This window comes from Pinus tabuliformis, chromosome 5_2, assembly GCF_031772625.1.
Source record: "Pinus tabuliformis cultivar Carrire ecotype Pingquan chromosome 5_2, CPIR1, whole genome shotgun sequence".
In the NCBI taxonomy this organism is placed as follows: Eukaryota; Viridiplantae; Streptophyta; class Pinopsida; order Pinales; family Pinaceae; genus Pinus; species Pinus tabuliformis.
Genome location: NC_142306.1, coordinates 722,116,886 through 722,136,816, shown reverse-complemented (window position 1 = coordinate 722,136,816; position 19,931 = coordinate 722,116,886). Strand labels below are relative to the sequence as shown.

The window sequence follows — 19,931 nt, the reverse complement described above, 5'->3', positions numbered from 1 at the left end:
AACACATCAAGGTCTCCTTTAAGTCATAAGAACTCTTAAGGTTCTATGAAGTAAGAAAGGAGACACAAGAAGATTACATAAAATGCTAGAGGATATATTCTCTGAAGTAAAGTGCAGAAGGCGCCAAAGAGTGAAGAAATATCTTCATGAAATATCAATGGAGAGATCTGGGAAAATAATCATCATTGATATTGATATTGATAAGTAAGGTAACAGTGTCCATAAACAAGAAGGTTACCTCGATCAACAGTCTGTGGTCTCTATGTCAGATAGAGAAAGGCAAGTTGTATAGGATACAAATAAGTGCAGGGAAGCTGAGGAAAGGATCAAGGGAAAGAGGGAATAATGGATCTCCACTATGGATGAAATGATATCCCTCTCAAAAGGATCCTATCAAGAGTCCCTGCAGATATGAACATAGTAAGATGCATTGTGGCATCAAGAGCTCGTAGGGAATCTTGAAGAACATAGCTTTGGGGAATCTCATTATACATTGAAGAAAAGAAAAAAAGTCATTTAGGTCAAAGGAAACATTTGCCAGATGGGGATATACTAGATCCTGGAGGATCTTTGATAGACATCTCAACGGAGGATCTCCTAGTCCGGGAAGGCAGCAAATGTCTCATCAGAAATTCCAACTCCTAGAACTCATGAGTTGATGGTTCAAGGCCTTGCTAAATGGAAACAATGTTGGTTGAAATGATGCTATAACAGATGGATTGCAAATCTGATTCTTCTTATGAGAAATTCTTCAGATTGAGAATGACCAAGTACCATTATGAATACCTCCCTAGTTAAGAGGGAGTGTTGAAGAAAGTGTAACTAGGTTCGGTCTTCATAAAGACATGATCTTTGTATTTGATGTAATAAAAGGAAATAAATTATTTTTTGTAATCTTGCTTCATGGGTTTCATGAGCAAGAAGTGTCACTAGGTGAAAGACTTCTTCTTGATGTCTTTAGGATTTATTTAAATGTCAAAGAGTCATGTCACGTGTATGGAAACTCTTCATGAGTTCATGTAAATATGTACAATTCTTCAAAGTTGTCTAACAGCCCTCCAAGACCAAGATCAATGCCTCAAAACAAGCCTTCCGAAGTCTACAAAGTAAAGCAATAAAGAAATGATCAAGTCGGCTCCAAGTAAATGAATTAAATGAATAAATACATATCATGTCGGCTTGAAGCAAAGACATGTCGATTCATGAGTGTATGTCGGCTCAATTTAGGACGCTAACCACTATAAATACCCATGAGGGGTCAACGAAAATAAAAAGAATAAAAATCAGATGTCTGAGATCTCGCATGGAAGAGGAGTCGTAGTAAGCCACAGTCAATGGAGGAATAGGAGCCGCAGTATGCCGCAGTCAAAGGCATGAAGCCACAGTCTTGGAGAGGGAAGTTGCAGTCATGGAGAGGGAAGCCGCAGTCATGAAGAAAGCAGCAGTCATGAAGAGAGGAGCCGCAGGGTTTGACTGCACCTAGTTTGGGTTTTAGGTGCAGTCACAACCTCGATGCATGGAGCAATGAATAATGTCACCGTGGTGATTTGGAGTCTCGGCATACTTAATATCTAAAGGTGGTATCCACAGCAAAGTCTAGGCATGTCACTCTCGGCATATCTATCTCGAATAAAAGGATCAAGACAAGTTTCGAATGTGGACATAAAGATCATGATGGTCTCAAGGATGGTATTCTTGCAGTAGACAACATTCAAATGTTAATTTGTGGTAGCACTGGATGTGCTCTAGCCACGAAAATTGGTGGAGAGGTTGGGACACATGAGATCTCCAATACCCAGAAAGGGTTTGGCCAGATTCTAAATAGTTCAAGAGATATTAAAATAAATATTTTTAATGGAGTCCCTAAGTCTAAACTTTGGGAAAATAAAATATTAATGTGTATTAATATAAAACTGTGTTAGAATGGTCCAAAAGTCATGGATCAAGCCAGATCTAATCTTAGTCGTTGATTAGGGACTTAATCTCGATCGTTGATTTGTCAACGAGAAAAGTATAAGAGGGGGCTTGAGGGTCACTTGGAGAACACACTGAGGGAGACGAGTCAGTTCAATTTCTGGAGCGAGGTTAGCTGAGAAATTGAACCGGTGGTCTGGAGAGCAATAGGAGGCAGAAAGTACGGAACAGAGAGACAGGAGATCAGCACAGAGGTAGAAAAGGCAGACGCAGGGCCAAAGGGAGCCACGCAGAGGAAGCAGAGACTGCGCAGAGCCAGCAGGGTCTGCGTCATCCACGCAGAGGTTGTAGAGTGACGCAGAAGGCCAGAGAGGTTGCACAGAGTCTCAATAGGCTGATGCAGAGGGTTTCAGGTCACGCAGAGGTCAGTAGGGCTGACGCTAGGTTCAGAAGAAGTGCTAGAAAATTTGTCTATCTGTGGGTAAGCCAGTTTGGCACCCTGTTGTACTAGAAAATTGCTGAATAATAAAATCGTCCCTTGTTGCACCGGTTTTCCCACATTGGGTTTTTCCAGGGACATTAGTCCGAAATAACTATGTCAATGTGTCGATTCTTGTGCATATGTTTGTTTCTGTATTACGGTGTGATATCTGCAATAGTATTTATTTTAATGTTTATTGAAGTAATTTCATGAATAACTTATGGTGAAATAAGTAGGAAAAGTAAATCAGTTGCTGCAGTGATAGAATTTTCACATCAATCTCAGTGATGTTCACAGGGATACAGAGAGATCATACATCACAGTGAGATTCAGATCTATATCTCACTGTCTCGGGATAAGGAGCAATATCACAGTCTATATGGAGGAACAGTACTAAAGCTCCAACAAACTAGTAATGGAGGAATGATATAATAACTAGGACTACTTGATGAAAAGCAGTAATGAGGATCATTGTCTCAATGATGATGAATATATAAGGCACAGTCATCATGTTGAAGAAGACCTCGTTGACATAATGTAATGGCTGATCTCAGTGATGTTGTAGTGATGGCTTCAATGGTGCAGCAATGAGGATGATCTCAGCAGTGACAGAAAGGAGGATTGATATCTTGGTCTTGGAGAGGCAGAGTGTGTCAAGGGTCATGGTCTTGGTATTCGTCAATGGAATATCTATAAGAAGAATTTACGCATGGGTTTTCCTCTCCAAGAGGGAGAGATTTTGGCCCTAGCAGAAAGCCAAAATATTTGTGTTCTTGTCTCTTTTGTTTTTTATAGTAGTTTGATGAAGCTAACACATACACACTAATAATGAAGTAAAGATCAAGCTAAGATTAATTGTATAAAAATTTCACAAATTGTTATCATGTATCGAAGAATCAATTTAATATGCATGCCCTAAGATTCTTCAACACCGAGATCACTAAGAGAAGACTTCAAGTCAAGCGAAGAAGGAAAGCTTCTCAAAACTTCATCAATCTGCTCACACGTGCGGAATTGCAGAGGTGTAGATAGGCCGAGAGTTGCAGGTGTATGGAAAAAGGCCGAAATTTCAAAGTAGCCGAAATTAGCAATGCTAGAAACCAGTTTGACCAGTGTTGACTTGGACAAGCAAAAGAAGCACGGAAGAAGGGTCTCGTGACTTGGTCTTGGAGAGGTTTATATGTCAAGGGTCTTGGTCTTGGTATTCATCATTTGAAGTTTCTATAAGAAGAATTCATCATTTGAAGTTTCTATAAGAAGAAGAATTCGTTTGGGTTTTCCTCTCAAGTTGGAGAGGTTTTGGCCTTGGCTGATCGCCTACATCCTATGTCTCGTGTCTCATTATTTTTTATGGTTTGGTAACTATTTGATGAAGAAGATCTAAGTCAAATAAGAACCTAGTCTAAAAAAGTAATTAGTATTCACAAGCACTTATTGTTGCTAGAGAAATCACCTTTTGTTTCTGCCCTAGATTTCTCAACATCCTTTACCAAAGGAAATTAAATGAAGTGTGTATAAAGGAAAATAAAAGGGTAGCATGTGTCACAAAGCTTTCAACAACAATAGGAAGGTATGCAAAACAATATTTTTTTACAAAAGTCTCAAAAACCACAAAATTAACACTATAGAGAGCTCTATTATTGGCATAGGATATTATGAACATGATTCTTTCATTATGCTCCAAAATCTGATCTCAAGTAAATAGAGGATCAAGCTTGAATTAGGAAAACATAAATGCATACATTGCACTTGCAAGGGAATTATCAAAATAAAAATCAAGACATACTACCAAAGTTTATGCTCATGCATGCACACACACGCACACACTAGTAAGAATATACTATAATAATTTCTCTGACAACATGGTAGATCTGTGACGAAATTCTCACCCACATGAATGACCAAGAGAAAGCCAAGGATTATTGATCCCTGCCTTTATCATAAAGGAACAACTATCATTCCTCATTCTCAACTTAGATCTCATGGAGAGTGGCACATCATTAGTTTTCTCTCTTCATCAAGAAACTTGTCGTTCATGGATATTAGAAGAGCCATAATGAGAATTCTTAGCCCTAGTTAATCTTTGGAGGACTATATAAGCCTTAGCATTGGCACATTCATAATGATTGATAAAAATGCTAGCACCTCCAATGATTTGGATGCCATTTGTTATCCCCCAAAAAATGCATGTCTTAATTTGCATTTTTCATGGGATTTCTTCTCTTGCCAAGTAAAACAGGAGATCCTTGGAGTCTAGTGACAATTATAGCTTGTCGAGGGGGGTCATGCACAATGTTCTAGTTTTCTCAAGCATCATTCAACATTCAATGTAAGAACAAAGGAGAAGAATTATTGTTGGCGTGACGGAGGCTTTTCCAAAGGTCTATCTCCCCATGAGGTTCCATCACGACATACCTGACACACATTGGAGGTCCAAAGCATGACATGTGGTAAGCAAAGGGGTTAATGAACACAAAGGAGATATGTCCTACTTAGGAGGTTGCCGCACAGTGTTGAGAAATGGCAACAAGAAATTCCAGTTTAATTTGTCCTTGAATTAAACTGTGAATTAAAATTGAATTCCATTCTCATAGCAACTTGTAAATAGTTAATTAAGTTTAATTGACTTAATTAGCTTAGGAATTTCGAGTTGGAAGTCTTCCTATAGTCATGTATATGTTCTCCCTAAATTTAGGGGTCCAAGATGAGTTTATTTGAGTTGTAATTAGATAACTCAGTTTGATTGAGTTATAGTCAGTTAAACTAGTTCTAACTGTTGAAGGAACTAATAGAGGTCTAGTAGTGAGTTGGTGCACTAGTGCATCCTCAGTGCCACACCAGCTAACTGAAGAATCACTCAGGGATAACTCATGCATGTCAGTTCAGAGTAAGACCCAGTTGAGACTAGGGTGCAGGAACAGTGTACTATCAGTTGTATAATTTTCCGAGTTGTACAGATGGTGCATGAAATCAGTTGAAGACCTAGTTTTGGATTGCGTGGTTATGGAAGAAGAATTTCCTCATTGAATAGAGGTTGATTCCTCTAGGAATTATGCAAGGAAATAGGGGCTTGGAGAGCAGCAGAATAGGCTAAGGTTTGGCTTGAGCTAGCTTGTGAGCAGAGAGTTGATTATACTTGTGCAAGTATTGTTAGAGTGAGAACAAGCATTGTATTTTCCTCTTGGATTTCTGATTGGGTTGAGTTGTGGCTTTCCCTGGATAAATATTGTGTTATGTGCCATTGATTATCTTCCTCTTGTCAATTATTGTTTTCATCAATTCTTGGTTTCCGTTGTTTAAAGAGTAGAGTAGATTCTTGTCTTATGTTTTAGAACATTACATGAGCTGTGAATCTACAGGAAAATCTACACACAGCATTATGTTGCACTTGAGCTTGATCAAAGGCCTGCTTAAGGTTGAATTCCCTCTTCAACGATGTGGCTAGTGCAGGTTGGAGATAACAAGTGAGAGATAACCCTAATGGAGGAGCTTCCACATATTTAGAGGTGTGTTTCCTCTTTGAGGAGAACTTCAGGGTAAGGACATTATTTAATTCATTTTCACATATTTGGAGGTATATTTCACCTTTCGAGGTATATGGGGGTAAGGATTCATTGTTCGAGGTGTTTTTTACATATTTGGAGGCAAACCCTTTAAATGAAGAGATGCCATGTGGCATTGTTTACACGATCAAGCCTTCAAAAGAAAGGCATTTTGTTTATGAAGATGACAAGCGGCTGTATGGACCCCTTTTATTCACTCAAAAGGAAAAAGGAGCAAATGCTCTGCTATGAACATTCAAAATCTAATTTGCATTTTCATTGGCATTCTCTTTCTAAGAATTGCATAGGACATGTATGTTGGCAGCTTGAATTTGTATTTATTTCACATGGTTGAGAGATGCTCATGTCTTTTTAAGTGCGTTTGATTGGGGGAATCATGCATATGTGGAAGTGATTCACCTTTGCAGGCATCTTCTACACATTTTCATGCATGTTCTTACCCTAAGTTGGACTTTTGATGCATTTTATATATCTTGAGGCATATGTGCATATTTGGAGGCATGATCATTTGTCCATGAAAAATCTTACAAGTTACAATCAACATATTTCAAGGCATGAAGTGGTGTGTTGGCATTCTTTGCAAAGCATTGAAGTGGCATGTCCTCCATGAAATGAGATCATGTGGCTTCCTGAGCCTCTCTTTAAAGTGAAACATATTTCTTCATGAGGCATCCATCATCCAAGTTAAGTTGTGGTGCACTGATAGCTTTGGAATTTGATTGCTTAAAGCTGCCCCATGTGGCACAAGATCATAAAAACACTATTAAAAGGATTGCAAGCACCTTTTTTGTGGGGCATGTTACCCATCTACATGCATGGGTAACCACAAGAGAAATTCTTCTCCTATTGTGCAAATTTCCAGCTATCAGCCTCACATGTTCTTCACTTCCCCACAAATAGCAGCCCCTCGGATGCCTCTTGCTCATCATTTGTTCAGCACATTCACTTGATCAACGTACCCATTTGATGAAGATGGTTCAACAAACATGGGATACACTAGCCATTATTTCATACGAATTTTTTACATTTAATGTATTAGGCATTTAAGTAAGGATCATGGGCTGAACTTAGATAATGAATCACAATGACCTATTTCAATTGGGTGGTCATTAATTCCTTCTAGTCAAGTGTAACCACCACAAGATTTTTCTTTCCTTGTCCGGGAGGGGCACAAATAGGAGCACTTGATAGAGATAGCATGTCCATATTCTTCCATACTTTATGCCTTCGACTCATCCCTTCTCCATTCTCATTCTTCCACATTTTATGCCTTCGACTCATCCCTTCTCCATTCTCATTCCTCCATACTTTATTCCTTCGACTCATCCCTTCTCCATTTTCATTCTTTCACACTTTATGCCTTCGACTCATCCCTTCTCCATTCTCATTCCTCCATACTTTATTCCTTCGACTCATCCCTTCTCCATTCTCCTTGCTTTTGAGTTGGTTATTGTTAGTCGCTCACACTGGTTCCCTTTTGCCTCATCACATGAGAGGAAGGAGCTTGGAAATGTCCAAAGGTTGGTATTGCTACAAGAAAGAATAAAAGAGAAAGTGCCAAATGCCAAAAGGAAAAATAAAGGTAAGGGGGTAAATCATATAGGTAAAAGTGAAGTTACCTTGAGCTCTATGCCCTCATAAGAGGGCATCACCCCTAGTCCTTATTGCAGCAAAATCTAGCAAGCCGAGTGCAAAAACTCATTGTCACCTTGGCAACCTTCCTCCTCTTTAGTGTGATTTACACCACAAAAGAGGCTTCCCTAAAGCACCCGTAGGGATATTATATTACTATGGCTCAAGGTCATTACTTTTTGAAGGTCTAAAGATGGATAGAGAGCTTGGCAAGGCAAAAGATGACCAAGGTATTCAATGTTATGGTTCAAGAACTCTTAAGTTACCACTAAATGGGTTGTTGTGAGTTTAGGTTTGAAAGATCTTCAACAATAGGGCATACAATGTCATAGAGTAGCCTCAGAAAAGCCCTCAAAATGATGTTCAACAAGAATGGAGCAAGGACTTAAAATAGAGACAAGGGTTTAACTAGGGTGAACTATTTTAAGGTTGTTACATATGCATAAACAAAAAGAATAAAGTTGACATCAGCCCTTCTAGTGTATGTAAGGTTATACACTCGCTATATTTTGCTACCCCAAAAGAAGCCCATCTTGCCCCATGGAAGAATTCAAATTGGTTAAAGGAAAATATTATTTTTGATGTGTTCTGGGCACTCATCCTTGATGTGACAACCTTATTTGGGCAACCAAACATCAAAGTAATTGGTAAATTTATTTAAATATATTTAAGTGAAAATTGAAAGGGTTTTCAGTCAAGTCGGCTTTACTAAATGAAGGGTTTTCATGGGCACTAAAGGCACCCCTCGGTACCTCAACACTTTCTATAAATATTAAATAAGGAGCCTTTGGAGCTCATTTATGATCACACACAACACATCTTTGGAGAGAACACATCTTTGGATAGAATCTTCTGATCTAGCCACAGGACTTTGAGAGCCCTAGCTGAAGCTGAGAAGAGGAGTTTGGACGTCTCTTTCTTGTGATTAATTTTGGACGAGTTTGGCAGATGGCAGGCTGAATTTTGAAAGGAAGTTTTCTTTGTCTTTATTGGTTATCCTTCTCTTGAGATCTGGCCGAGCTATCTCTGTTATTGTATGAGGGCCGAGCCCTTGAATTGGAGCAGACCTAATGATACTCTATCCTGCAGCAGACCTCTAAGTTTGGGCCAAATCTTGTGAAGTGTATGGGCCAAGATTGACAGCTTGTTGGCAGAAAAGGAAGGGACCTTTCTGAGCATGTGTTGGAATGCATATTCTCATGTGAACAAGACGCATGTCTCTATGCTTTTCTGAAAAGGCAGAGCCCTAAATCAGTGCTGGACAGAGATAGTTGACCTTTGGATCAGCTGTATAATTGGTCGAGCTCCCTTGGAGATCAGCGCAGGAGGAAGGCCAGGCTAGGAAAAGAACAGCACAGATGTTTGAGTGGTTTGCAGGCTGAATTGGAGGGCTGGAACCCTACTGTACGGATGCCCTAATCAGGGCCAAGGTTCCTCAGGGAAAATCTACAGGACCGTGAGCAAAAGGGCAGAAGGAATCTATTGTTCAAGGTATGTTTTATCTATTGATGTTCTGTTGGATGTTGTGTAGTGGTAGGGCTATTCCTTGGGCGTTGAACAGCTATAAGCATGTGCCCTTGTCAGTGTTTTACAGTGATACCAGTGAAACATGAATCTCCGATCACTCACGATTAATCACGAGTCAAACTCTGCTCTTCCCTCAAACGATCCGATTCAACTCTGGGCGAGTCAAACTTGCGCGGACCAAGTTTGACTCGTGGTCAACGCGATTTTGACTAGTGACTCACTGATTAATTGCGATTTAGGGGACTACGGCTATTTCAACCCTCAACTCGGCGAGCACAGGTTTTAACTTTTGGGGTTCCCACATTTTTCGCTTCATAGTTTAGTTAGGTTAAAAATTAAAAGTTGGTCCATAATTGACTTCACTGTTCAGGGCTACAACTCATAAGTCGAGAAGGTAATAAAGTCATGGTTTCAGTTTCAATTTACTCAACGTAATAGAGTCGTAGTGTAATAGAGGCGTAGTGTGCAGTGTGATCCAATGTAGCTTCAACGTGTGCTCTATCAAAGATTTCAATAGAAAACCATTATCATATCATTTTAGCAGCAATCAAGAGGTTTCAGTCACTGCTTTTTTACTGACTGGTACGCAATATTTTATAAACTTCTAGAAGTAGATGCTTCTAGTTCTATGTAGTCACAGGTTAGGAGTGAGGACCCAGTACTTTGGATCATGTTTGGACTGATAACATATATGAAATACTTATTCATTCATGATATTTTGGACATTTATTGTTATTATGCATTGTTTGGACATGGCTTTATTGAATATCAATGAAAAATGTTTTTCCTTAATTCAATATATGTGTATATCTTAATTTATTGGATTCACTGATTTTTTCCCGATTTTTCCCCGATCCGATTAAAACTCTTCACTCTTTTGCCTCGCCGATTTATTGTCGATTCTGAGTCTGGTAACATTGAGTGATACATATGACAGGGACATCCATGACATATGACAGTGATCTATAACATGCTTCTGAGAGTGATGCATATGGTGTTTATGCCTATGACGTATAACAATGATGTATGGAAGAATGATCTCATGCCTACGATGAATGGCAATGATATATGTCAGAATGATCTCATGCCTATGAGGTATGACAGTGATATAGATGTATGACAAAATATTCTCATGACAGTAATGATTGGCAGTGTCCTTGTATGGCAGTCCTTATATGACAGTGATGATTGGCAGTGTCCTTGTATGGCAGTTCTTTTGTGACAATGATGATTGGCAGTGTCCTTGTATGGCAGTTCTTTTATGACAGTGATGATTGGCGGTGTCCTTGTATGGCAGTTCTTCTATGACAGTATGGCAGATTCCTTATGACAGTATGGCAGTGATACTTATGATGACAACATGACAGTGATGTGTATGACAATGATGTATATAACAGTGATGTGTATGACAATGAGATATATGACCATGATGTGTATGACAGTGATGCTTATGACAGTGTTGACAGAAATTCTTGTGACAAGGATAGGAGGGCTTGTGAATACCTCCTTGAGAGGTATGTCTGCTGCTATCTTATGAGGATCTAGTATGATCCAGGATTGGCCCTAGGTGGCCTAATGTGATTAATGATGTAAGACTTATGTCTCATGATATTTGTACTTTGTATCTCAACTGAACATTTGATGAATATCTAAGAAGAAGAATTTGGTTGGGTTTTCCCCCTTGTAGGGTTTTGCCCTGGTCTCTGACCTAAATCCTGGTGTATCTATTGTGTATGTTTTTCTTTTGTTTTTTCCTCACTGTGCCACCGCATTGTCGATGTTATTGTACTCTCTACATAATCGCTGCTAATGATATGATGTTATGGGGTGAATGTAATGTGAAAATGTTGAAAAGTTTAAAATTGCAAGTATCTACAGAAGACAACAATCTAACCCTAAAATTAACAAAAGATGCCCACCTTTCTTTAGTTTCCTTGTATATATCTCCTCGTAAATAGCCTTTGTCGTTGTTAATATAAGAAATGTTCATTAATAATTAAAAAAAAATTATGGTAATGTGAGGGAAAGATATAAAATATAATTGTTTTGCAATGGCTTGGCATGCCAGAAAATGTTGGCTAGAAATACTTGACCTGTTTGTCATTTGGATCCACTACATGAAGCATTTCATCCAGAACCTCCATTACTCCATGAGCAGCTTCCATCTCAGATAAACTACCAGAGTAAAATAGGATGTTGAAATCAGAGCAGTAGTAATATTATGAGAGGCAACAGGTAAGTGAAAATAAAAATCATTTAATAATAAGAAAAGAATGTCTTATATTCTGCAATTGCCAAAAAATAAATGAACGGTAGAATCAAACTACTTATACCACATACCATATATAATAGTAGTAAAATTGTACTAGAGTACTTACCTTAAACCTGATATTTCAGATGTCATTGCTTCATCAAGCGTTGATGCAATATGGCTTGGCATCCCATACCCCGGTTGGTACTGTCCTGTTATTCCACGTGCCAGAGGAGGAGTAAATATTGGAGCTGTGTTTTTTACCCGTTCTGGAAATTCAACTCCTGTACGCTGCACTAACAAAATACTTTTCAGATTTTTGCAGAACATTATAAAACTACCAATGCGTTGACCATATAAATCCTCAAAAATTATCAATTCTTCTTAGTTCCTCAAGTAGTTATCAAGGACAAAAAATATCCAATATTATCCCTGTCATTAAACTCGATCAGCTTTTCAAGTCGCAAGGAAAACCATATCTAGAATTAGAAAACATGACAGGTATTTAAAACTCAAATTAATGTTCCCAATGTTGGTCACTAAGAACACTCATTAAACAACAATTATTCAAGCATAAATATCAGGTATTCAATTTGATGCTACCAGTATTGGTAATTAAAAAACACTTGTCAAACAATATTTATTAAATCATAAGGATCACTCCACACATCAAGTTTACTCCTAATGGTTTAGTCTCAACAACTTATCTTTGAACGCAATTGTGTTGTTGGATGATGCAAGTAAGAAATTAATATGGTTTAATAGTTGCATTAGTGAAATCTGCACTACTCAGTTGCAGGGAATGTGCCCTAGGGGACCCCTACCATGTATGGAAACATACAGAAATACATTTGGTATTGTCCTGAAACACATGCAGTACAGCCTGAAACATGTTTTATGTTTTGAAAATGCATTCCATACAGCCTGAAACCCTTTCAAGACTGTACCACAGGTCTGCACAGCATATTTCTAAAATGGTTTAAGCAGTTTTTGACTCAGTTTTTGACTGGGTTTGACCAAAAACACTGTGAATTACAGGTAGATTTAAATTCTTAAACTAAAATGATAACAATTCTATCATTTTACTTAAACCTATAACATGACCATTAATTGTTTCAAGATGTTTGATAGTGGTTCATATTACCGTTAAATCTAGCAGCTTCGTGCAAACCCTCACTAGGCACTCCAGGTTAAGAGCAACGTTGAGATCAGCCACCACTGTCACCTTGGTGTTTGTTCCCATGTTTCTCTATGAATGTTAGTATCCCCACAAGGGAGGCTTCCCCAACAGATCCTGGAGATTAAGTAACCCAAGGACTCTCAAGCTAAATACCCTATAAGGAACCAGTTAATTATACACTCCAGTAATATGTTCAATAGATAGGGCTCTGCGTGAAATGAGGTAGCAAGTTCAAAAAACCTATGGTTAAGCCTAGAGGGCTAAGATAATTCCTAAAGATACTCGAATAGATTCCAAACACATGCTACCTTTATTTACAAATGGTTGTTATAAAATGGGGTTTGAAATAAAAGTAATTTACAACATGCAAAATTTATGACAGCAATAAATAGAATGGCCCACAAGTGATGATAAACAATGAAATATCAAGGTCATTTATGGGTAAACAAGGAAAAAGGTTGAAGCAGCTTTTTCAATGGCTGAAAATGCACAAACCAACTATGAAATCCTAGATGCCAACCCCATAATTATGGCTGAAAAATGCATAAAATATTGTATTTCCTGTTTCAATTTAATAGATGGAAACACTAACCCCTAGACTATGACATTTGTATTTGATGCTATTTAATGCATATATTGCCATAACCTAACCCTAGTTTACCATGAAAAGAAGAGAAACATTTAAAGTTTAAAATGATTGGCACGCAAAGAATAGTGCCTTTTATCAATTGGGTATATGGAGTCAAAAAGGCAAGGTCAATGGTGGAAGACCTTGAATGGAAAGAGCAAGATAGAGGAAGACCTCTCAATCTAACCCTAGCAGCTTTCACAAGTGTCTTCTCCATCACCGCATCGATCTCTTCTTATAATCCACTGTTGGAGCAACAACGGCTAAGATTAAAACTTAATCAATGGCTAGGATCATCTTTGGATCGATCTGTGTGAGTTTCTAAATGATTCTCACCTTGTCTTAATTAATATTGATTAATTAACTAGTTTTCCTAAGCTTAGACTTAGCAAACATTAAAAAAATTGGTTAATAATCTAATTAAGTCACTTCTAGGTGGAATTTCATAAACGATTTCTGGGTCTTGGAGATCTCATGTATTCTAGCCTCTCCACCAAATTCATGGCTAGAACACCTCTGATGCTACAGAAACTAACACTCGTCCTTGAAATCCATCGCCTCACCAACAAGGTGTCCAATGATCAATCATCAAGCAAGACCCTCCTCATCAAGATGTCGCCATCAATCAAGCTCATCTCATTACTCTAAGCCTCATGAGTGTGACATCACGAGGATAGCACATGACATCATCATCAAGAAAGATGTACCATCCCTTCTAAAGGGATCTCTAATCATCATCATCACGCAACTAGTCTAAGAACAAGGAAACATCGATCAAGAAGGTGCAAGGCCAATCTGGAGGCATTATGTCGCCTCTGTTGTACATCTATCTTGGCAATGTCCTAGCTTCATCAAGCAATGTTTCATGCTCTGGAAGAAGAGGAGGTAGTCATCTTAATGCTCGATTAATCCCAAGGTCGATGCTCATTATGGCATCCCCTACTTTCTCTAAAGGTCCCCTTTTCGGTCTTTTACTTTCTCTAAAGGTCCCCTTTGTTGTGTATCCTTATGCTTCTTGTAGAGTAGTTCTCAACCAAGTAAGCCTCTTTCGATTTTCAGGAACAATTACTTGTTGCACAGGCTCAATAGTACTTTCAACATCTTCTTGAGTTGATATCGGATCTTGACCATCATTATCCCTTGAGATATCCTCAAAGACAGGTATCTCTTCTTCATCAGAATCGATTGGAACATCCTTTGATTTCTTGTAACTTATACTTTCATCAAAGATGACATCCCTGCTTACTTCAATCTGATGATCCTCCTTTATATAGATTTTGTAGGCCTTTGATGAAGCACTATACCCAACAAAGATGCCCTTCATATTGGTAGGATCTAACTTCTTTCTTTTTTCCTTTGGTATATGAATTTAAACAAGACATCCAAATGTTCGAAGACAATCCACATTCGGCTTCTTCCCTGTAAATGCTTCTTTCGAGGTCATGTTGTTGAGAATTTTGTGAGGACTTTGGTTTTGTAAGTAAATAGTTGTCACACATGCTTCTCCCCAAAGGAATTGAGGGAGATCTTGATCATGAAGCATGGCTTTTACACATTCTTCAATTGTTCTATTTTTCCTTTCAGCCATGCCATTATGTTCAAGATTGTAAGGAACAATTAGTTCCCTCTTAATCCCTGCTTTCTTGCAAAAAGATATCAGTTATTTGGAGGTATATTCTCCACCATTATCGGATCTCAGAATCTTGATCTTTCTTTCAATCAAATTCTCCACTTCATTTTTTAATTCTTGAAACTTCTCGAATACATCATCTTTTTTCTTGAGAAGGTATAACCAATTCTTCCTCTAGAAATCATCAATGAAGGTAACATAATATTGATGCCCATCAAGAGACTTAACTGTCATAGGACCACATACATCAGAGTGTATGAGATCTAAAACTTCCTTTGATCTGGTATCAATTATTGCAAATGGCTTCTTCATGCTCTTTCCTAGAGTACAACCCTTACAAAGCCCTTCATGTTCTTCCTTCAATTCGGAGATGCCATTGACCATTCCATTTAGAGATGAAAAAAATTTATAATGAAGTTGTCCATACCTTCTATGCCATGGTTCGGAAGGGATCACTTCTAAGTGAACTAGGGCTTGAGACAGAGGTGTAAAGAGTCTATATAATGTCCCTTCATGAATCCCAATTACCCTAGCATTATCAATACTAGAGTCCTTGCCCCAAACCAAAACTTTGCCATCAATAAAAGCAATTCTATCACCCAAGAAATAGAAAGTATGTTTTTCTTCAAACTTGGAACATATAGAATGTTGTTGAGGATAGTTCTTCTTGTCACCAAGTTTGATTGAATGAGAGGAGGTTCCTTTTCATAAAGTATGAAGTTGATTGCATTCTCTTGTCATACGTCTGGATGAACCACTGTCAATAACCCATACATTTTAATTTTTCTTTCTTGAAGGTCCCAAACAAAGCTAAAAATAAACTCCAATCCATCACTTCTTTTGCCACCTTGGAGATGATCTTTAAGATGTGGCCCTTGATTGAGATAGTGAGATTCCCAAGAAAATTGAAACCCTTCTTCATAATTCTTGTCATAGTGTCGGTTACCTACTCATATGCACATCGCAGGGAATGAAGAATCCATTGCCGAATGGACGAGGCACTTGACAAATTTTCAAATGTTCAGAAGTCCAACAGAGCACCTATGCTTCTCTTTTTCTCTCATCTCTCTATACTTTCTTCTCTCAAATTTTGTACCCCTGCGGGGGAATTGTATAAATGAACACTAGCAAGATGAACTTATGTAACAGACTTAGGCCATTTGGGCCCTGGCTAGTAAGCAAGTCCACTCTAGGGTGTTTTTTTCACTAGACTAATTATCTTTGCTCTTTAGCGATAAACGATTAGTCAAGTTTTTTCACCCAATATACCTCCAAAGTTAGAGTGCGGCTTAATAATTGGGTCTTGGGTGTGTTCTAATGTCTAGAGTCAATGTATATTACCATGCTAACTCATATCTAGAGTCTTACAGAATTTCACTAAGTATTTCGAGGATTTTTAATTAAATTTCTATGTAATATTGTAAATAAGTGGCCTTCGAAAATGATGGTGGCATATAGGAGCTTGAAATTCATGCTCACAATGCCAACATTCTCCTAGTACCCACTTTGTGGCTCTAAAAATAATCGATTCCCCATGAAAACCCACTTTTTCCAAAGTGTGGATGAGAAGTCAAGAAAAATTGTAAGAATTAATTATGTGGGGAATTTATTAAAGTCATAATTCCAAGTCAAAAAATCAACTTAGGTGATGTGGCATAAAAGTGGAGTTAAGGAGCTGATTTGGAATGCTAAATGGGCCCATGAATTTGGAAAAATATTGACTGCCACATAGGGCGGCGAATTGCCTTTTTCAATAGACAAAAAAGGGGACCAAATCCCATTTTTGGAGGGCCATTAACAGCTAAAAAGAGGGGCCGAATTAAGACTGATATGACAGCAAATTTGAGGCTGCTTATGACATCCATACTCAGCCAAATTTTAGGGATTGATATGCAGCAATTTTTGGACTGATATGCAGCAACTTGGGGGTTGTTATCTCACCCAAAAAGAAGGGATCCGCTCAACCTAATGAGAGGAGTTTGTTGGGCCTCTTGGGTCTGGAACGAGTTAACCTCCGTTCACTGGTAATTTTCAATCACAAACACATTTATGTGTATAAACAATATATATATATTTTATTATTTGATATTCCGATGATGATTTTACAAGTCCTTGGGAGGTTCGTCTTTATAGGCATTGACTGCCCAAAAGGACTAAAAAACATGTCTTTAGACATATGTTCCTTTTCATAGTTAATGGGCAATTTAATTTAACTAATTTATTAATTATTAATATTTATAAATTTATTATTATTTTATTTAATTAATATATATAATTATGAATATTTTATTCATAACATTGCCTCTCCCTTAAAATGCTTTGTCCTCAAAGCATAGGCAATGTTGGGCGTCTTTGGCAAAAATTTTGTCTCCCATGATGAGTCTTCTTCTGGTAGTTTCTTCCATTTGATAAGGTATTCTTTAATAGTCTTTTATCGTAGTACATTCTCTCTAGTAGCGAGTATGCCTTCAAGTTCTAATATCATCTTTCCTTCTTCGTCAGTCTTTTGAGCTGTTTGATTTTGACCCAGTACCTTTTTGAGACTTGATACACAAAATGTGTTGTGGATTCGACAATTGTCTGGTGACTTCAATCCATAAGCAACATTACCTATTTTTTTATTATTTGGTATGGCCCATAATACTTGGGACCTAACTTATTCTTCCCTTGTTGTTTTAACGATAAATGCTTATAGGGTTGAAGTCTGATGAAAACCCAATCTCCTTCCTTGAATTCTTTTTCTATACGGTGTTGGTTGGCTTGTTGTTTCATTCTATTGCGTGCCATTGTTAAATTTTCTTTTAATAAGTTAATAATTCTTTGATTTTCCTCTAATGGTTCTTTACTACTTGAACCTTGGAATTGTGTAACGCAAAACCCTTCCACTTGGGTGGTTCATAGCCATATCAAGCTTGGAAGGGAGTCATTTTGGTTGAATTATGATAGGTCGTATTGTACCACCATTCTGCTAGGTGTAGCCACTGAGACCATTTGTTTTGTTTGTCGGTGACGAAACAATGGGGATATGTTTCCAAACATTTATTTACAACTTTGGTTTGACCATCTGTCTGGGGATGATAAGCCAAACTCATGTTGAGAGATATTCCTGCTTGGTGGCAGAAATATTTCCAAAAATTGCCTTTAAATTTTGCGTCTCTATCACTGACAATAACCTTGGGAAAACCATGTAGTTTGTAGATGTTTTTACAAAACACTTCTGCAACTTGCTTGGTTGTGTCAGTTTTCCTGATTGCCATGAAGTGGCCATATTTGGTGAGTCTATCTACTATGACAAATATCTTGTCCTTACCATCAGACATAGGTAGTCCTTCAATGAAACCCATCGAGATTTCCTCCGACTTTTTATTTGGAATATGTAACGGATGTAGTAACCCAGGAGTTGGAAGATTTTCACTCTTATTCTCTGACAAACATCACATTCAGCGACATACTTTTGGATTTCCTTCCTCAAACTTTTCCAGTAGAATGATTGTCGAATCTTGTAGTAGGTTTTGAAGAACCCAACATGTCCAGCTGCAAGAGACCTGTGAGATTCTTTTAAAATTTTCATCCTAAATTTGGATGATGGAGTTAGATAAATTCTACCATCATACCACAATATGTCATTTTTCCATTCAAAGTTGGCATACTGACTGAGATTTTCAAGCATAGAACCACAATCCAAATCCTTGGCATACTCGGCTCATATTTCGTCAACTACCAAGGCGACACATGTTGTGTTGTCATCATCTTTTCGTGAGAGTGCATTAGCTACGACATTTTTCTTCCCCTTTTTGTGTAGTATTTCCAAGTTGAATGTCGAAATTTTTCCATCCATTTTTGTTGTTCTATTGATAATGTTTTTTGTTGAAGTAGGAATTGAAGACTATTGTGGGCAGTTCGAATTGAGAACTTACTTCTAAGCAGGTACTATCGCCATTTAGTTAATTCATGTTGATTTGGGGTAGCATCGGATGTGCTCTAGCCATGAGAATTCGTGGAGGCTAAAGCACATGAGATCTCCAAGACCCAAAAATGGTTTGGGCAGATTCTAACCGGTTTGGAGAGATATTAAAATAATTAATATTTTTAATGGGTTTCCTAACTCTAAACTTAGGAAAAATAAAATATTAATGGGTATTAATATAAAACTGGGTTAGAAGGTTCCAAAAGACATGGATAAAGACAAATCTAATCTTAGCCGTTGATTAGAGATGTAATTTCAGTCGTTGAAGGACCAACAGGAAAAGTATAAGAGGAGGCTTGAGGGTCAGTTGGAAAATACACCAGAGTGATCAGTCATTCGATTTGCTAAAGCGGGGTTGCTAAGCAAAGTCGAATCAATGATCAGTAACGAGAGGTAATGAGGATTGCACAGAGAGGCAGAGATAGTGCTGAGAGACTAGCGCAGAGGCAGAGAGTGAGAAGCAGCAGCCAGAGTAGGCCACGTAGAGCCCAGCAGAGACAACGCAAAGGCCAGAGGGCATGCGTCATCCACGCAGAAGGCAGCAAGAGTGACGCAGATGGTCCCAGAGGCTGCACAGTGCCTCAGAAGGCTGACGCAGAGGGTTCTGAGGCTGACGTACTACTTCAGAGTTGCTAGAGAGGGTTTCGTGGGATAGGTTTTCTGAATACCTATTTCCGAATAGAGAGGTATTACTGTCGGTTGTTTTTCTCTGTCGGGTGAGCCAGTTTGGCACCCAATTATACTCAAGGAAATACTACATAATAGTAAACCCTTAGAATTGTTGCACCGGTTTTCCCACATTGGGTTTCTCCGAGGACGAGTTGTCCAAAAATAACGGTGTCACTTGTGTGTTGTTTTCTTTCTAGTGTTGATCTGTAGATGTTGAGACTGTATTATGTTTATTTCGTTATTTATATGTTTTAAATAACTTGTTCAGAATTAACAAGTAGAAGAAATAAACCATAAGAATACAGATTAAATTTCTAACGGGTAGACTTAGAAATTTCAACAATGCATGTATGATGGAAAGCATCTCCTTTTGGTAAGTCGACTTCAAGCTTTCCCGTTTGTTAAGCTTCCTTCTTTCGTAGGCTATAGGATCATTGTCTGGCATTAACAATGCCCCAATTCCAAATCCTAAAGCATCACATTTGACTA

The 19,931-nt window shown here is 38.1% G+C and overlaps 1 protein-coding gene across 2 annotated transcripts in view; it reads right to left on the bottom strand.

Moving 5' to 3' along the window:
• Positions 1–19,931, bottom strand: part of LOC149161225 (TOM1-like protein 3) — a 276,511-nt gene that overhangs the window by 168,118 nt on the left and 88,462 nt on the right. For both annotated transcript variants that reach the window (XM_089436920.1, XM_089436919.1), the window contains exons 6-7: positions 11,496–11,659; positions 11,211–11,292 (exon numbers count right to left, since the gene is read on the bottom strand). In XM_089436920.1, the coding sequence (XP_089293046.1) occupies positions 11,211–11,292; positions 11,496–11,659 (246 nt within the window). The remainder of the gene's footprint in view (positions 1–11,210; positions 11,293–11,495; positions 11,660–19,931) is intronic.